At 40.6% G+C, this 19,503-nt stretch overlaps 1 protein-coding gene across 1 annotated transcript; it reads right to left on the bottom strand.

The window, feature by feature from the left end:
- Nucleotides 1-357: 357 nt before the first annotated feature.
- Nucleotides 358-12,224, bottom strand: LOC134068964 (C-type mannose receptor 2-like). The gene is made up of 7 exons (XM_062524830.1): nt 12,008-12,224; nt 5,144-5,195; nt 4,839-4,999; nt 2,140-2,517; nt 1,670-2,011; nt 1,381-1,478; nt 358-1,137 (listed from the first exon to the last, which is right to left on the bottom strand). Exons 3-7 carry the CDS (start codon nt 4,873-4,875, stop codon nt 1,003-1,005), a joined length of 990 nt encoding a protein of 329 aa, XP_062380814.1. The 5' UTR covers nt 4,876-4,999; nt 5,144-5,195; nt 12,008-12,224; the 3' UTR covers nt 358-1,002.
- Nucleotides 12,225-19,503: the final 7,279 nt, after the last annotated feature.

Here is a 19,503-nt window from a genome sequence, read left to right as displayed (position 1 = left end):
CTGAAACTCTCTGCTGCATCTCCAAAATATCCATGAAACACCATAGAAATATATGATGGAATAGACATCAGACAGAAAAAAATAAAAATCCATGTTCAGAACTGAATTTTGGTGTCTTGTCTCCCATTCCTCTCCAAGTCTATTACTTCATTGAGCCATTGTTTCAGATATGTTGATTAACAGCTTCAACACCAGAACAAATCATTTACAAACCAAAACATGTGCCTTTATTTGTTACAGCTGTTAAACTAGAAAGCTGAAATAGTCAACAATAAAAAAGGGAAAGTGTTTTTGCATATCACAGATCACTTCTTGAAATTATTTCTCACAAGAGAGCTTGTGTGTGTGTGTGTGTGCACGCATGTGTGCCAGTGTATGTGTGTATCAACAGACTTGTGTGCACTGTCGGTGTGCCCATGCACACACGAGTGTGTATGTGGGATGGGCAATTTTGCAACGCATGCTGGGAAGTAAAAAGGCTATATGGAGATCGGCACAACATTGTTTTGTGCGCTAAATTCTGACATAATAAACTAAGATAAATATAAGATACAATGCAAATTACTATGTTTCGCTTCCACTAGTGGCAGTTATGTTTATAATCAAGAACTAGAATATTATTTAAAGCTCTTGTAGAGGCTAAGCCTAAACTCAAAGCCCCGAGGGGTTGCTAGACAGGGCACTTAATTGATGCGCTTTATAGCCACTTACGTTACTTGTGTCCATGAAAATGCATCCGAGACATTACGTGCTGTTTAAGGCATTTTATTGCTCACCACGAGTTGTATAAAATGTCCAACATTCAATGTTCACAAAATATCGTAAGCCAGTTTGGCCTGCCACAGCGAAGCGGTCAAAAAACTATGTGTGCTCCCCCTTCGTCAAGCAACACCTGTCACCTGAACAATAGTTCCCCCCTGATATGGTGCGCACACATAGAATAACATAGTGACACCTAGTGGACAAATTACATTCACAAAACAAGATAAAAAAAAATGGCTCCTACAGCTCTACTCTATTTTTTTTTATGGGTGTGTCATCTCCTTCTGCGTGGAATATCTGTCCATCGTATTGCTTCATCCATGTCAGACGGATATCAGAAGGCTGCTGCTTTCCCTTCAACAGTTTCTGCTGAATCTGAAGAAGAGAAGGGGGGTAAGTAAGTATAGTACATGTAAGTACTGTAGCATGTGTAAGTAAACGTATGACCACAACTGTGTGTATACAGTATACATCATACACCATACACAGAATAGTGGTGAGTGCTGTGAATACTGAACTACATAGACTTTGTATCGAAAATAGCCGCCATCAGCGCAGCAAAATGTGATTGGTGAACACAGGCCCTCAAGCAGCTTAGGTAGTCAGAGCTGGATTTACCTGTTCCATGATTGCTGTATGAAGAGCAGGGTTGTTCATGTCGACATTGGATTCTGATCGTATCTTCACTCTGACGATTTGCTTACGCACAACCCCTTCTACACACAAATAAACACACATCCAAACACACATACATAGACAAACAAACAAACAAACAAACACACACACACACACACAAACACATACACACACATATATATATAGAGAGAGAGAGAGACTTGTGACATTGTTGAGAGAGCATTCCAGTGATACAATGGCACAATCTGGGTACATGATCCATGCAACTCACTGTAGCAGCAGACAAATGGCATTTGGATGTAGCACTGTCTGTTCTTCACTATGCCACTGTCGCCCATTGAGACCGACCCACAGGTACCCTCCCCGTTGACTGGCTGACTGAATGTCCAGTTGTTGAATGTGGTACCAGTTGTGTCGCTCCACCTCCAGCCGTGTCGGAACAGGCCGATCCAGGTAAACTGCCAAGAGAGGCCCGAGACCTTGTTCTTGACCTGTTGGTTCTGAGCCTCGTCCGTTATGACGGCCAGGTCAGTGTGGTGGGTCCTGCAGTAGTTCTGAGCCAGAGACCAGCTGAGAGGTGTGGCCACGGGGATATAGGGGTCAGACTTCCCTTCTGGGCAAAACAACAACAACAACAACAACACTTATTGTATATGCACTCACAAGTGTGTGCCTGTGTGTGTGTGTGTGTGTGTGTGTGTGTGTGTGTGTGTGTGGGGGGGGGGGTTATTCTGTACTTACGATCATAGCACACGAAGGTAAAGTTTGTTTCACACGGCCAGTCTTGCCACTTCCCTGTCGGTGCTTCTATGACCGTGCAGTTTTCCTTCTTGTCATAATGTGGCTCATCCCATCCCCAGTTCTGGAACTCCGCCTCCTTGGAATAATCATCATTGCCAGCCAGTGACCACTGCCAGCTGTTGTACAGGCCGATCCAGAAGTCGCCCCCATGACCTTCATCCGTGGCGGCCTTGGTCAGTAGCTCCATGTCCCCTGCACTGGTGGCAGTGGCCAGAGTGCCCCACCTCTCCTTGCAGTACGCTTGGGCCTCTGTCCAGGTCTTATTGATTGACACAAACGAGTACTGATGGGGATGACATGAGACTATCACATAGTGTCCTGTGTGGAAAATAGCAGTTATATTAAAAAAATTATAGTGGTCTGTTTGGCAATGGTTGAAAGAGAAGAGTATGCATAAGAGTATGCATATACATCTACATGCATTCATTTACTAGACACTTTTATGTAGCCTAAATGGCTTACATCCATTACTCTGTTCAAGGGCACAACGGTGTAAGCTGGGAATTGAACCTACAGCTTTTCAGGCTACTGCAGGCCAGCCCAGCTCATAGAACACATGTAAAACTTTCTGCGATACCAATATTAGCCTACTGTAAGTTACGTAAAACAGGGTTTTGTATCAACAAGTCAAAATGGCACAACAAATATGTCTAAGTACAGGCCATTTCCAAAAACATAGGGCCATCGTCTTATCTGGGGACGAGCTCATGTACTTCAGTTGAGTTTTTATTTTTCTTACTACTTTTACTTTAGTATATACAGTATATTTAAAAAAAAAAAAAAGTCAACTTTTCCTTCAATGCATTACATAAAAGAATGGTCCAATTTCTTAGCTCTTTTATACAAGCACAATGTGGCCAAAGCTGAAAAATTCAAGGAAAAGTCTCTAAAGCCAGTAATAGTAGATAAAACACTATTAATGAAGGGGAAAAAAAAAAAAAACTTTGACAATCATGAGCACCATCTGCAGGCTGATGGGTTAACACTTAACAGTCACTAAATGTACATATTGTAAATGCATTTATTTTATAGCCCTGGATGAAATTCCACAAAACTTTGCATACTCCCAGAGGATGCCAGGTTGATCATACTGTACACAGGACATTTGGCCCATTAGAGAAGCCCAGCCCAAGAGGACGTCCCCAGGAGTGAACCTTCAATTCTGCTTCAAAATGTTAGTCTTGCTTTTAATCACAGGCATTTTTATGCTTTCTCTCATGGAGCCTCTGAGTCAAATTTATAGTTGGCAGTAATTGAAACTGCTCCAGTTTGCACGCTGCCAAATTGCCAGGGGCGAGTGCGGGGGAGGAGTGGCCCCCGGGGACCAAAAAATTTTCCGTAAAAGTCTACTGGGGCTTTCATGTGCCCCAGTGTTACGGTGTCCCAGGAATCGTTGACCAAAAATTCAGGAAGATTATACGGGGAAAAAAAAAAAAAAAAAAAAAAAAAACTTTGACAAGAACTATACTATACATAATATTTTTTTTTCTTCACGAGAATGAGGCGAGAATGTGCAGGACTGAGCGGTGGTCATATTGTGTAGCGCTTTGCAATACATCTAGTTTTTTTTCACATCAGTTACTTAGTTGTAGTTTTTCACGTCAGTTACTTACTTTGTAGTTTAACTGACAACTATGCAGTATATGTAGTTATAAGTAATGCTATGCCATGGGCTGACGGGGCTGCAGAGAGCCCCCTCCCTGATAATACTATACTGTATATCATCGGGGGGGCCAAATTGTCAATTTCTCATTGCACCCCAGAAGAAATACCTACTCTCTAAAATGTCCATACATTTTAATCGCAGTCTTCTCCTCAGTGGTAATCCTAACAATATCAATCCCATACAGTTGTTTTGCTCATCAGTTGTTCTATGACATACACATCCCAAAAAGCCACAATAAGGAGTAATGACAAAGAAAGAAACATTATAAACAAGAAAGTAATCCTTATAATGCTTAACTGCTCTAGTTAGGACCATGTTTGACTTAAAATCCAAAGTTGAAACACTGTCAAGTGGAAAATGAGCTTGTTTGTAGACCTAGCCTTGTTAGTGTAGTAGTGTGCCAGTTTCATAACCTAAAGTTGGTGAGTTTGATTCTCAGATGGGGGCATGAAGCTTTTTTGTCATTAAGCCAACAATTGCCAGATGTATGCCATAGTGCTGCCACAAAGTCTGCTATCTGGGTAATAGACTCTGTCCCGCTTTTTGCCTATCTTCTGGCTGTCCATAAACTTGCCAAACAGCTCGTATGTGTCATCAGATGCTGTCCCTGTTGTTAATGTAACGCTACGATTGACCAAAAATATTCCATAATTCAGCCATACACTCCTGGTGCCTTCTGACCTGTTATGGCTGCCCATAATCATGTCATATTGAAGCTATACGTTTTTGTCTGCCTAAACAAAGCCTAACATTGCCAGATGTACAGTATGCCAAAGTTCAGCCAGAAAGTCTGCTATCGGGAGATTGTGTCTCTAAAACTTAGTGTTAAACCAGGGGACCGTTAAATAAAACGAAGTTCTTGGGAACTCTGCTGCCACTTGATTCTCGTTTTCTCCAGATACAAAATGGTAAAATGTTTTGTCTGGACTATGGTGATTACTTGATTATACTGATTCATCATATAGACACCTACCTGTTAGTAGAAGGATGAGGAAAGTATGGACCTCCATGTTCTGGCAATGTGTCTCCAGATCTGTTTGTCCCTCTTCTCTTCTAGCTCTTCTCTGTACAATCTTCCACTGTTTATTTACATGTGTGGTTTTCCGTAGTACCACCGCAAATGCAAATCATTATCTTTAAACATCAAGCAGGCATGGCAGCAATCTATTACATTAACGTGTCATATGATAAAATAAACCGTCACAACACAACACAAGCCTTTATTTTATGTAAATAATGAACAAGCATTGTTGCGTAACCTGAAATGAAGAAACGTACCTGAGCTGACAGGAATATGAATACCCTCAACGGGAGAGGTGGAGGAGGATAACTGCGGTTACGAGGATACAAAACAGTTATAAGGTAACATAAAGTGTGAAAAGCCAACACAACCTGCTAAGATGCTAGACAGGGAGCCGTCTCAACAAGGGGGGGTGCAAGAATTACATCGGCAGTCACCGGTATCTCCGGGCCTTCAAAAATTAGGCTTAGAGTGTGGTGACAAGCACACAAACACAAATATATATATTTTATTACTATTTTTCTTATTATTACAATTATTATTATTATTATTATTATTATTATTTCTGCAATATTTTTATTTGTTCATGAACTGAAAACACATCCTGCTGAGTGATTTGGAAGGCAAATTAGAAACTCTCTGGAACTGCCCTTCAGGCAGCAGACACGTCAAGTTCAAGCAATTCAATCATGTGTGAGTGAGAGAGAGATAGAGAGATGTTTAACTTGTATGCAATCTACACGCCTAAAGTGTCCTTCTAGGCAGCCAACGTCACAGTATGTGGCAGTACTTGCATTTGCGCAAAAAGTCCACCCGATGTTTACATTTTTACAGTATTTTGCTAGGCAGCTGTTATGCCTTTAGATGACATGATATTTGAATATCAATTACTTGTAAGTGCATGGCATTACTTTGTATGCATTGTTATTTTTTTTTAACTAATATGTATACAGGAGTTGCACAAAATCCAATAGGCTAACATGATGACTGTTGGAGTTTTTCACATACTTAATATACACTAATCCAGCGAAACACGGAAGTAACACAAAACCGCCATTACTGCGTGGCAGGCTGCTAAGAAATTAGCCCGTTGGTTCCATAGGCGGCTGTTGCAGAGGTTAGCTGTCATTAATACACGTCTTAATACCTTATGTTGTTAATAAATTACCTTCATTGGTAAGTTTTGGCACAGTCTGACATCATTGATCCAATGTTCCCTTTCACCTGACATTTTGTTTCATGAGCGGGATCTCTTGTTAGACATTCCCTGACAGGATGCTTTCATTGAAAAGCACAGGCAAGTGTCACTCGTCACACTCACAGGCACGCAGTAATGGCGATATTCAAGATGGCAGCGCCCATAAAGTTCGCACTGGATTAGTGTATATATATATACATATATATATATATATACAGTGCCTATAGAAAGTTATCATACCCTTTTGAAATAGTTACTTTTTTTGTATTACAGCCTGAAATCAAAACCCATTTAAAAAAACGGAGTGATTATTTGCACCCGGGTGTAAATAGTGGAATGGAGGCATTTTCTTATTTGCACCCAAACCGGAAATGCGTGCTATCCAACATAGCGGGACCATCTTGGCAGGAGATGGCCTACCTAAATCTAACAAGTTAGGATTATTAAAACTATATTTGAGATGGGAAAGTGGTGCTAAATTTCCACAAACTTTATTCAGTGAACGGGTAAAGCCGTCCGTTTGCAAGCACAATCAAGAAACACGATCTTTTTGTTTTGTTTACCGTTACCTAGCAACCCCAACAAGTGAGTCAATAATTAGTAGTCTCCCCTTCTTGTTTAGTGGGGCGCAGTACAGCGGTAAAGTGACTGATTTACCATGCTCGAGGTGCTGGGTTCGAACCTCAGATTATTTTTTTTTTTTTTTTGCCTGCCAAAGTACGCACCATGACTTCTTTTTTCTTAGATGACGTTACCTCGCGGCAAATAAGAGTTTGTGCTTTTTGAACCTGTCAAAGATTTACTGGTTTTATTTCAGTTATGAGTAGAGTTAAGTAGAAGTAGGCTTCAGTAGTTGTTAGAAAGGTTGTGTTTTGACTTTGAGCCCCCAACGCTGCCTGGAAGGCGCTTAGGCGTGGGTTAAGGTTAAGGTTAGGGTTAAGGTTAGGTTAAGGTTAGGGTTAAGGTTAGGTTAAGGTTAGGTTAAGGTTAGGGTTAAGGTTAGGAGTAGGATTAAGTGTTTTTAAGTCAACAGTGGCAGCGCTGCCTGGAAGACAACTCAGAAAACAACTCTTTAAAGTAGCTTGTCTTTGATGAAGCTACCACATGACCACTCATTACCCTAATATTTTAATCACTTCCAAGTAACCAAGACATGGCAAAACAGCTAAAAACTGTTAAAAACTAAATTAGGCCTAGCCTACTGTAGAGCTGGTAAATACACAGGCCTATTGACAGAGAACATGGATGTTAGACATCGGGTGTAAATAGTATTGTTGATTATTACACTATTTACACCCGGGTGTAAATAGTAATGTTGATTATTACACTATTTACACCCGGGTGTAAATAGTAATGTTGATTATTAAACTATTTACACCCGGGTGTAAATAGTAATGTTGATTATTTGCACCCGGGTGTAAATAGTAATGTTCATTATTTACACCCGGGTGCAAATAGTCTCTGCCTTAAAAAAAAATCTTTTCCAGTTTTATTTACAAATGTAGCTGTACAACATCAAAATAATGAAAAAAAAGTCAACAGTTCTGAAAATTAATAAAAAATTAAAAACTAGAATAACAGGGTTGGAAAAGTCATCATACCCCTGACTTAATACTTTGTAAAGCTTCCTTTTGCTTTCATTACAGCCATCAATCTGTTTGGATATGTCTCTATTATAGCTTTGCACACCTAGATAGGGGAATATTTGCCCAATGTTCCGTGCAGAAATGTTAAAATTTAGTCAAATTCTGTAGGGAATGGCGATGGACTGCTCTCTTCAAATCAATCCACATATTTTCTATAGGATTTAAGTCAGGGCTCTGACTTTGCCACTCAAGGATATTCACCATCCTATCCTTAAGCCACTGCTTTGTTCTTTTGGCAGTATGTTTAGGATTTTTGTCGTGTTGGAAGGCGAATGACCTCCCCATCCTCAGCTGTTTAGGAGAGGGACGCAGGTTTTCCTCAAGAATTTTGGTGTACTTGGCAGCATCCATTTTCCCTTCTATCCTGACCAATTGCCCAGTCCCCGCTGAAGAGAAACATCCCCAAAACATAATGTTGCCCCCACCATGCTTCAAAGTAGGTGGGGAAGTGCGAAGTGTGCTTGCTCCGATGCGCCGCGAAAGCGCTCCAGCAGGAGATGCGACCGCTCGCCCTCAGGTCAAAACACTAAAGTTTGGCCAAGACGCAAAGCTGCTTCGAGTTTGGCGGCGTTACCCTCGATTGCCGAATTCTTACACTGACGTGACGGGTTGCCTAGGTTCATCAGTGGAATGTCCCAGAGCACCTCCAATGTAAAAATGTGGATGTCATCCCAAAGATGTAAAGAGATATGAGACAAAATGCATTTTTGCTAATTGCGACGCCGCCTAGTGGCCAAATTATACCAAATTTACTAAGGCTACTTTGGATTGTGTCCAAAATCATCCCACCAAATATGGTCTTGACACCTCAAAGCGTTTCCGAGATTTGACCTCACTTCCTGTTTGGAGGCTTCGCCATCGAATTTGATTGGCTGCCATGGGCGAATGCTTTGATGTATGGAAATGAAATGTACACCTCTAAGGTCTGTAGACCTTGTGTTGAATTATGTATGAGTTGTTCACGTGTAGCCAGCATGAAACACGTAACCAGTGAAAGAAGGAAGGAGCCTAAGGAACTAGGCATGTTTCTAGAACAAATACGAGTAATGTTAGGAGAATTGCAGGAATATCTGCTGTTTACTCACTGTTGAGTAAGTTGCAATGTGTTATAGCCTCAAATTGATGGTAGAATAAATAGGACGACTCACCTGTTCAAATGGTGTAATAGGATCAAATTTGGTGTTGATATGTCAAAGCAACCAGGCTGTTACTGGTTAACATGTCTGAATATGAAATAGGGATGGCGAAAACTACAAATTTTCTTGACCGACCACCGAGGCTCATTAGCCGGTTGAAACCGGTTAACCGATTCGTTTAAAATAAATTATGCTATTTGAAATAACAGCCACGCAATTTCCCAACTCTCATCTCTCTGTCCCCCGCTCATAGGCTACACACAGCCCCGGCGCCGCCCTTTCACTCACGTCACTTTTTTAAATCCCCTACAGCACCAAACATGAGTCCTGCAAACCAAGGAGCTTGTAAGTGGAGGACAAATGGTTCCTTCGCTCCGAAAATGGTTTGGGTACAAGGTGATCGCGTTGCAAATAAAGGCGTTTGTCTAGCGTTGGAAGCTCATTTGAAGCTGAAATGGCCGCGGCTCACTTATGAAAATGACAGCTCCGAAGAGACGCAGCTTAGTTTGAGGAAGTGCTAACAATAATAACGAAAGATGATCATTACCTTATCTGTTACCATTGATGAACCTTCCTGAAATGTAGATGTAATGTCTTTCCAAATCTAAGCCCATCTTATGCGGAAAGTTGCCTAGACTGCAACACGATAAAACCAATGGATAAAACAGCGCACTTCCAGATTGCAAAAGACGCACCGGCCACCGCTGTGACCTCGTACCAAATGTTTTTATTGGTTTATTACGTAGCCTAGCCTACAAGCAGGCGAGTTATGAAAAATTGAGTGTGAGGGATAATTTGTTAACTTCACGAAAAAAAGATCTTCTTGGAATGAGATGGCTAGCTGTAGTAACGTTTAGTCCACTGTCTTTAGGCTAATTTAAAGATGCCTCTTTTTTTTTTTGTTAACCGACTAGCGACAACTTTGGTCGGTTAACGTGGATACGGTCAACCATCGGTCAAACAGTCACCGGGTTAACATCCCTAATATGAAATCGATTTTGGATTGGTTGCATGTGATAAAAGCTATGCCATTTCCTGTCCAGACAGCATTCATATTCAGAAATACTGTACACCGGCAACAAGGCACACTCACACACACACACACACACACACATACACACACACACATACACACACACATACACACACACACATACACACACACACACACACACATATACATATACATAATATATATGTATATACTGTATGAGCAATTCCATGCAAAACTGTCAAGTCCATAACCCCACACAGCGTCAAACTATGATGTGGATGATGATTTCTTAAAAGTTTACCATTTCGCTCTTCTTGTTTGTACAACATATTCAATGACATTGTTAACTTAATCATTTGCATTATATAAATGTAACCTATTTTTCCACCCTTATGTCTCAACATATACTATACACATAGTCACATTCATAAACATAAACAGGATCCTAGGTTCTCAATTTGCTGGACTCACTGTCTACCATAAAGTTAAAGAATAGTAATAACAGAAGAAAAGGTAAGAAGATGTTGATAGCGTGATTAACTAGTGTGGTGCCTCCACTGAAGAATGTCTTTACCACTGCTCTGGTGGAAATATGCAAATCCTCAGAAATGTCAAGTGACTACAGTTACTTCTACCTGCTTTGACATAGCTTATCCTAAATGAAATACTATGCAATGCAAGCATCACAAAACATTTATTGTATCCTTTGTTTTTAACTCTTAGAATTCAGTTCAGTGTGACATAATAAAATGAAAGTACAAAAACAGTTTTTAAACCCCTTTTTAAAAGTTTAAAACTTTAAATGAAATCTCAATTAAGGATTACGTAGTTCTAAATAGTAACTGTGTGGTAATAATTCACCTGTACCACCCATAGCCTAAATTAATTAAATTGTTCATTTAAATGTTAAATGAACAATAGTTAAATGAAACACACAGTAATACTTTCTATAACACTTTGTGTTGGATGTAATTAATTGAACCTAGAATTGTTAACTGCTATACAATAAGTGGGCCAAACTTCACAGTTTAAGTCTCCACACATAGCCTAAGCTTGCCTACTGAGTCTAAAAACATAGCTCCCACTTTCCTTAGCTGGAGGGGAATTCTGAGATTTCTCCCTAAAGCAGAAACTATTATTTTTACCTAATTATTATTACTATTATTATTGGGGAGGTTATAGGTTTGCACTGATTCAGGTAGGGTAGTGGCACTATACTGGATGGTATATCAGTTAGAATAGGACGGAGAAGAGATGGGGTTTAACTTTGTATTGTTCCAGCAGAGACATTCAGGATTTCCATACATACAGAGAAATATAGGTAGATGGCTATTTATATAGATATATAATATATCTGCAGCATACAGAAATGCATTGAATACTAAGCTCATTAAACGGAATTGTAAGCCAGGACACATATACAGCAACGGCAACGCTAACCCCTTCAAGAAAGAAAAGAAACCTTTTTGTTCGTGACTAAAGTTATTATGTGGTCAATTACGCCATCTAGCGGCGTAAACGGTACTGTGTAATAGAGTTAACTCGCACAGGTACAAACTTCCTCCAGTCGGAGATTGTTAATGAGGGCTATCTTTTACTGTCTATGGGGCTAAAGGACTGTATTGATTGATTGTGTTGCTTGGGTGGCGTCAGTTAGAACCAAAGATCATAGAGCGCTAGACTCTTTGGTTAGAACACCAGTTGTGAAGCAGTAGTTTCTCCTTAGTTTCTTTATTGAGTTTTCTTCCACCATACAACAGCATGAATAAATGTATAATGTATAGTGGTCTGTAAAGAACCAAATAAACTGTCATTAATATGGTCACTAAATAAACTGTATCGCTATCTCTCATTCTATGAGCACAACTTCTCACACAAGTAACATTAACAGGCTTTCAAACCCTTAATGCTAATTCTCCGTTTAGCATGCTAAGTCCTTGCATATCAACGTGAAAGATACATCCCACTCCCAATACACATGACCGAAGGTTACGTTCACTTACTTTTGTTGTCATACACGCACACAATTCAACTTAAGGTAATTGGCAGTAAACTCACTCAACACTAACGTCATGAACTTCAACACTGTGGTAATACTATACAAGTTCTAGATCTAACGTCTCTAATGATCTAAACATCAAACTTACTTTTTGTCAATGATTGCATCTCTGAATGTCAAGGACTGGATTATACTCAGGATAACTGCAGGAATTGTCTGAGGGTAAATTAATTATCTCTTTTTTCAGTGCACAGCCGTCTGCTCATCATCACAACAGAAAACGAAACTTAACAGGAAAACAAGCGACGTGATTTACCCAGAATGCTCGAAGTCAATATTGCATAGGCTATAACAAGAAATAAAATCTCAAAACATCACAAATATATCAAACGATGTCCTGTAATCATTACAATCTCCTAAATAGTAATTCATTACGAAGAGAAACTATTGCAATTGGTCAAAAACAAAACACCGTCACAGTGAAAGCTCGTGTGATTGCCACCATAAATAGCACCTGGACATCAATTCGTTTCAACAACGAGTAAGTCCGTACTTGCCTCTCGGGGCCATGGCGTCGTTAAGATTTACCCAGTCTCGGGATGAGACATCGTTGCGGACAATCTAAATCGGTCGTGAACATGCGTAGATGTATACTCTCTCAGTCAATCAGCTCAGACGCAGACAGTGGTTGCGGTGTAATGGAGCTGGGCTAAATAGTGATACAAAAGCTCCTGCATAATGGAACTCGTGCCAGGTCCTTTTGCAAGAATTGGCATACTTTGATTTTTTTTTTTTAAATATCAACATTGTATCTTAAATCACTCTGGAACGTCCTTTTGGCATTACTTAAGCAATTTAAGGTGAGCTATTCTGCGTAATAGTATACATTCGCCAACACACACGTTTTTGCTAATTATAGAGCCATCAAAAGACCAAATAACACCAAATTTATTGAGGGTGCTTTGGATGGGATCTCAAGTCATCCCACCAAATATGGCTTTCATACGTCACAGCATTTCCAAGATAGGCACACTTCCTGTTTGCCGGCTTCGCTTGCTGAATTTAATTGGTTGTCACAGGCAAACGCTTGAACGTTTGAAGGCGAAATCGAGGCAGTTGATCCGCCTTGGTCTGTAGATCACGCGTGCCAAGTTTCATGACGATCGGATGAACTATGCGGCCAGAGTCGCTTTACTTTGACTTTGGACAAAATTCAAAATGGTGGAAAATCCATCATGGCGGAAAATGACGTCACATGGTGCGTTGGAATCAGCTAGGTCAGAGGATTCCAATGGTATAAGTTTTATCAAAATCGGCCATACGGATCAAAAGTTACGGGCATGAACGCGTTTTCCAACTTTGACCAGTTGGTGGCGCTATAGCGTGAGAGTGGCAAGCATGAAACCTGGTGGTGTCAATCAGGGTAGTCTCCTCTATCAGCATACCAAATTTCATGACTTTATGTCTTACGGTTTGGGCTACAGGTGGAAAAATGTGTGGGCATCAGCGCTCAAAAATCGCTTTTCCATTCATTCCTATGGGAAAAAATCGACCGGAAAAACTGGAATAACGGGAGAACGACACGCCGTATCAAAAAGCTGTATACAAGCCACCATCCTCGCATCAGGACCCACGCGTGAGAGGTGGAACGGCGTCTCTAGCTCTAAATCCCTAGGACAAGATAGGGAGACAAAAGTTGGACTTGAGATAAATAAGTATATGAAACGCACGGATAACAATAGTGTGCTTTTGCAAGCACACTAAATAGTGACCCTTGTGTAATTGGTGGCTATGCAGAGGCCATGGAGAGGTTTGGTGGCTAACCGACACTGATGCGCACGGACATGGGGGCAGAGAATGTGGTTCTTCGCGATATGCAAGTGTAGGCTACTTAATGCAAAATGATGAAGATAGCAGAGCGGGCAAATCAAGCTGTTTGACCGGGAGAAGTAGTGCAAATCAAAGAATAGAGAGTTGGTAGAATGTAATGAGGAAAGAGGACATTAAGCACTACATCCAGATGTTTGGCGAACTTAAAGACGAGGGTCTATTCGCTGGTGACTTTCTAGACAAGGCACTCATCCAGCTGTGTTTCAGAACGTTCGCATTCTGCGCATACAAAAACTCACTATTAGCGCTATCTTAGTACATCTGGCCCATAGACTCATACGATAAATTGAGCCCATATGGAATCTACACAAACGGGTGCATAGATGGCTTCAGCAGGGAAATTATGTGGCTCAGAGCTGCATTTACAAATAGTGACCCTCGTGTTAGGAGCTACAGAGGCCATAGAGAAGATTGGTTATACCCGACACCGATGCGCAAGGACATGGGAACAGAGTTCTTCGTGATATGCAAGGGCACTAGGTCAAAATTATGAAGATATAGGCTAATATGAAGAAATTATAACTCATGTTCTGAAACACAGCTGGATGAGTGCCTTGTCTAGGAAGTCACCAGCGAATAAACCCTCGTTTTTAAGTTCGCCAAACGTATGCTGTATAGTGCAGATGTCCTCTCTCCTCATCACACCCCACCAACTCTCTATTCTTTGATTTGCACTACTTCTCCCGTCAAACAGCTTCATCATTTTGCATTAAGTACACTTGCATATCGCGAGGAACCACATTCTCTGTCCCCATGTCCGTGCGCGTCAGTGTCGGGTAGCCACCAACTATATAACACGAGGGTCACTATTTGTAAGTGCAGCTCTGAGCCACATCATTTTCCTGCTGAAGCCGTCTATGCACCCGTTAGCAGATTCCATATGGGCTCAATGTATCATATGAGTCTATGTGCCATACGAAACTGGGTCCGAGAAGCCTGTCTTCTTCTCAGGCGTCGCCGGTGGCGACACTGGAATCCTTAAGGGTCGTGTTCACTAAGAATGATGCGCACAGCTCTCTTCTCACCCGCAAGCCATTCTCTAGACATTTTTGTGCATCCAATGATACATATGAAACTTCCCGGGACCTTGGAGTTGGCCCAAAATAAAATCAATAACGGGACCTAAGTCATCATAGCCACGGCAGCGAAGACCGCTTGTTCGCAACACTTACAACCAGGTTGCCAGTAGGCTATTTCTTTGTGTGACATACTGTACATAACCCACGTAAACCCTTAGTAGATCCATGTCTTTCACAATGCCTCAAACTGACCCAAGGCCTACTTGTCACAACTGTAACAGCAAATTGGATAGTGCTCATCATGTTCTAACTTATGCACGTTATAAGCTATAAATCATGGGCACGTTTTTTTAAAGAACGAGCTCTCGATTTGTTTTAATTGAGAGCTCGATTTTGTAATTCGAGGACTCGATTTTATAAAACGAGGGCATGATTTAATGAAAACGAATGCACGTTTTATACAAATCATGCTCACGTTTTTATCTAATCGTGCGCCCATTTTAAGAAAAACTAAAACGAGTGCACATTTTAGATTAGCGAGACCACGATGTAGTACTGTGAGTGCACGTTTAAGGAAAACGGGCGCATGATGTAATGAAACGAGAGCACGCTCTACTTAAACGAGTGCACGATTTAATAAAATGAGAGCTCGATTTTGCAAAGTGAGCGCACGTCTTCGTCCTTCCCCAAAATATATTGCCGTGAGCCCTCTCGGGCTCCGTAGAAAAGTATGTAGTAACTAGTGAATTACAACATTGTGAAAGATCGTGTTTCCAACGACTACAAACACATCAGTCGCGTTAGTGACATTAGACCAATTCACAGCCACGGGCGCCAGCAACAGGTCTTATTTGAGCTTCCCCCTTGCCGATGAAAATATCATGAGTCAGAGGGTTAAACACATCAGATAAGTTGTATTTCATTCATAGACTGTACAAACACTACTGTTAAGTGACTTAGCTGGCAGCAAGATGTAACCGTTAACTAGCATAATAGCTAGCTAACTAGCCAGCCTCTCGTCTGCTAGTTGGTGACGTGCATCGTTTGAGACGAGAGATGTAGCCTAGTCCACTGAAGGGATTCGCACAAAACTTACATAACTTTTAAAGTCTAACGAAAAACAGAACTTTATTAATGTGAAAAATTATCTTTTAAATTCCCACACATCATATGTGAAATGCACGGTCCAACTCGAACGGGACCAAAAAATAATTGTTATCTCTCCATTGACTCCCATGCATAAAAAATCGTGAAATAGGTCCCATAGACCGGAAGTAGAAGGGCGGGACTTCGGCTCTCTATTGCCAGAAGTTCAGAACAAACTATTATCGGTTCTAAACATTAAAGCAACGCTACATACAGTAATTTGTTGCACCTTAAAAATAATGCATGATTATTGCGGTCAGTCAAACAGGTTTGCAAAATGCTCATTACATTGGGTCTATCCATTTTGCACAAGAAAAAAAATAAGTATCTTCACCTTGTAAACCAACTCTATCCTATAGCTAAATGCATTTAAAACACAAAAAGTTTCTTCAAACACATTTTTGTCTAGGTTTATCTATTTTATTATATTTATTGATTGCATAGACACCTACAGTACCTGTTAGTAGAAAGATGAAGAAAGTGTTAAAGGAGTCCTAGAATTCAAAACCACATTCACCTTTTCCTGTTGAATTTAGGCTGCGAGCAGTGTCCAAAGGACAACACCAAAGACTTGACCGCGTCCCCCGCCTGCTTTCGTATGCAAATTGGGAAATAGAAACAGCCGTGTTGAAATGCTCCAATCTGAACAGAGCTCAGATAACACGTAATAGGCGCCCATCCCCCTTTAGATACACCCCCTCTCATTTGCATACCTTCGATTAATAATTCTTGTTAAACTGCTCTTACGATGCTAGTATCTAGATATGTGGTCTATGGCAGAGACGTTGTAATGCTAGCGTTATTACAGCTAACTTTGGAGAGTTACTATACTAAGAAATGTACTGATAAAACTTACCAATCTAACACATTCATTCTGTTGGGGAATCTGCTGCACTTCATCTTCGTCAGAACCTTCTTCTGACTTGGTTTATACATGTACGGCTGTATTCCTTACTCAAATCCATTGTTGATAGCTTTATCAAAGACGTTGGCTTTATTTACCAGCAGTAAACGTAGTTTCACTTTGCTCTAGCTTCAGACCGGTGGATTGAGCCAATCAACTTTCAGGACATATCGGCCAATAGACCAATCAGCGCGCATCTCATTTGAATATTCATGAACTTGCTGAGTGGGCGGGAAAAACAAACTGTTTCATTGCAAGGCTTATTTATGACCTTGTATTAGGCGATCTAGCAGTGCTCCTGGGGCGTTTTCAGCCCCACAAATTTACATATGACATTATTTAGGCTCAAAGATCAATTTGTAATGGTCAAAAAATGCGTTCTATGACTCCTTTAACCTCCATGTTCTGGCAATGTGTCTCCAGCTCTGTTTGTTCCTCTTCTCTTCTGGCTCTGTAGCTCTCTTCTACAACCCATCATTCACCTTTTTTCCTTATTTATATCAACTAATGCAAATGCAAACAGAATGATGGTTTGTTTTCAGAAAAAAATGAGGAAACAGTCAAATAGAGGTGCTGGCTAGAATAAACTATGCAGAGTGCCTATAAAACGTATTCACCCCTCTTGGATATTTCACCTTTTAGTGCTTTCATAAGCGGAATATTGCTACATTTATTTGATCTTTTTCACAATAATTTATAAAAAAAATCTTCTCTTCACTGTCAATGGGAAAGCAGATACAGTATCTACAAAATACTACTCAGGTGTTCTGCCGGTGGGACGGTTACCCAATTGGATGTACTGTAGTTGCTAAACAGATTTGGTGACATTTCAGTGTACCACCTAGCCCCGACCGTGGAAACATGCATGGGACTGTGAGCCCTTCGGTTTTGATTGTTTCTATTTCTAATACCAATATGCTGATTTAAGATAAAATAAATAAATAAAAGACTAGATAAAAGTGCTGAAACTCTCTGCTGCATCTCCAAAATATCCATGAAACACCATAGAAATATATGATGGAATAGACAAAATCCATGTTCAGAACTGCATTTTGGTGTCTTGTCTCCCATTCCTCTCCAAGTCTATTACTTCATTGAGCCATTGTTTCAGGTTGATTAACAGCTTCAACACCAGAACAAGTCATTTACAAACCAAAACATGTGCCTTTATTTGTTACAGCTGTTGAACTAGAAAGCTTAAATAGTCAACAATAAAAAAGGGAAAGTGTTTTTGCACATCACAGATCACTTCTTGAAATTATTTCTCACAAGAGAGCTTGTGTGTGTGTGTGTGTGCGCATGTGTGTGTGTGTGCACGCATGTGTGCCAGTGTATGTGTGTATCAACAAACTTGTGTGCACTGTCGGTGTGCCCATGAGTGTGTGTGGGATGGCCAATTTTGCAACGCATGCTGGGAAGTAAAAAGGCTATATGGAGATCTGCACAACATTGTTTTGCGTGCTAATAAACTAAGATAAATATAAGATACAATGCAAATGACTATGCTTCGCTTCCACTAGTGGCAGTTATGTTTATAATCAAGAACTAGAATATTATTTAAAGCTCTTGTAGAGGCTAAGCCTAAACTTAAAGCCCTGAGGGGTTGCTAGACAAGGCACTTAATTGATGCGCTTTATAGCCACTTACGTTACTTGTGTCCATGAAAATGCATCCGAGACATAACGTGCCGTTTAAGGTATTTTATTGCTCACCACGAGTTGTATAAAATGTCCAACATTCAATGTTCACAAAATATCGTAAGCCAGTTTGGCCTGCCACAGCGAAGCGGTCAAAAAACTATGTGTGCTCCCCCTTCGTCAAGCAACACCTGTCACCTGAACAATAGTTCCCCCCTGATATGGTGCGCACACATAGAATAACATAGTGACACCTAGTGGACAAATTACATTCACAAAACAAGATTAAAAAATGGCTCCTACAGCTCTACTCTATTTTTTTTTATGGGTGTGTCATCTCCTTCAGCGTGGAATATCTGTCCATCGTATTGCTTCATCCATGTCAGACGGATATCAGAAGGCTGCTGCTTTCCCTTCAACAGTTTCTGCTGAATCTGAAGAAGAGAAGGGGGGTAAGTAAGTATAGTAAGTAGCATGTGTAAGTAAACGTATGACCACAACTGTGTTTATACAGTATACTGTACATCATACACAGTATAGTGCTGAGTGCTGTGAATACTGAACTACATAGACTTTGTATCGAAAATAGCCGCCATCAGTGCAGCAAAATTTGATTGGTGGACCCAGGCCCTCAAGCAGCTTAGGTAGTCAGAGCTGGATTTACCTGTTCCATGATTGCTGTATGAAGAGCAGGGTTGTTCATATCGACATTGGATTCTGATCGTATCTTCACTCTGACGATTTGCTTACGCACAACCCCTTCTACACACAAATAAACACACATCCAAACACACATACATAGACAAACAAACAAACAAACACACACACACACACACACACACACACACACACACACACACACACACACACACACACACACACACACATACACACACACATATAGAGAAGAGAGAGAGAGAGAGAGAGACTTGATACATTGTTGAGAGAGCATTCCAGTGATACAATGGCACAATCTGGGTACATGATCCATGCAACTCACTGTAGCGGCAGACGAATGGCATTTGGTTGTAGCACTGTCTATTCTTCA

The sequence above is a fragment of the Sardina pilchardus genome, chromosome 1, assembly GCF_963854185.1.
Source record: "Sardina pilchardus chromosome 1, fSarPil1.1, whole genome shotgun sequence".
Classification (NCBI taxonomy): domain Eukaryota; kingdom Metazoa; phylum Chordata; class Actinopteri; order Clupeiformes; family Clupeidae; genus Sardina; species Sardina pilchardus.
The sequence above is the reverse complement of the archived record's forward strand: the minus strand, read 5'-3'. Positions and strand labels throughout refer to the sequence as shown.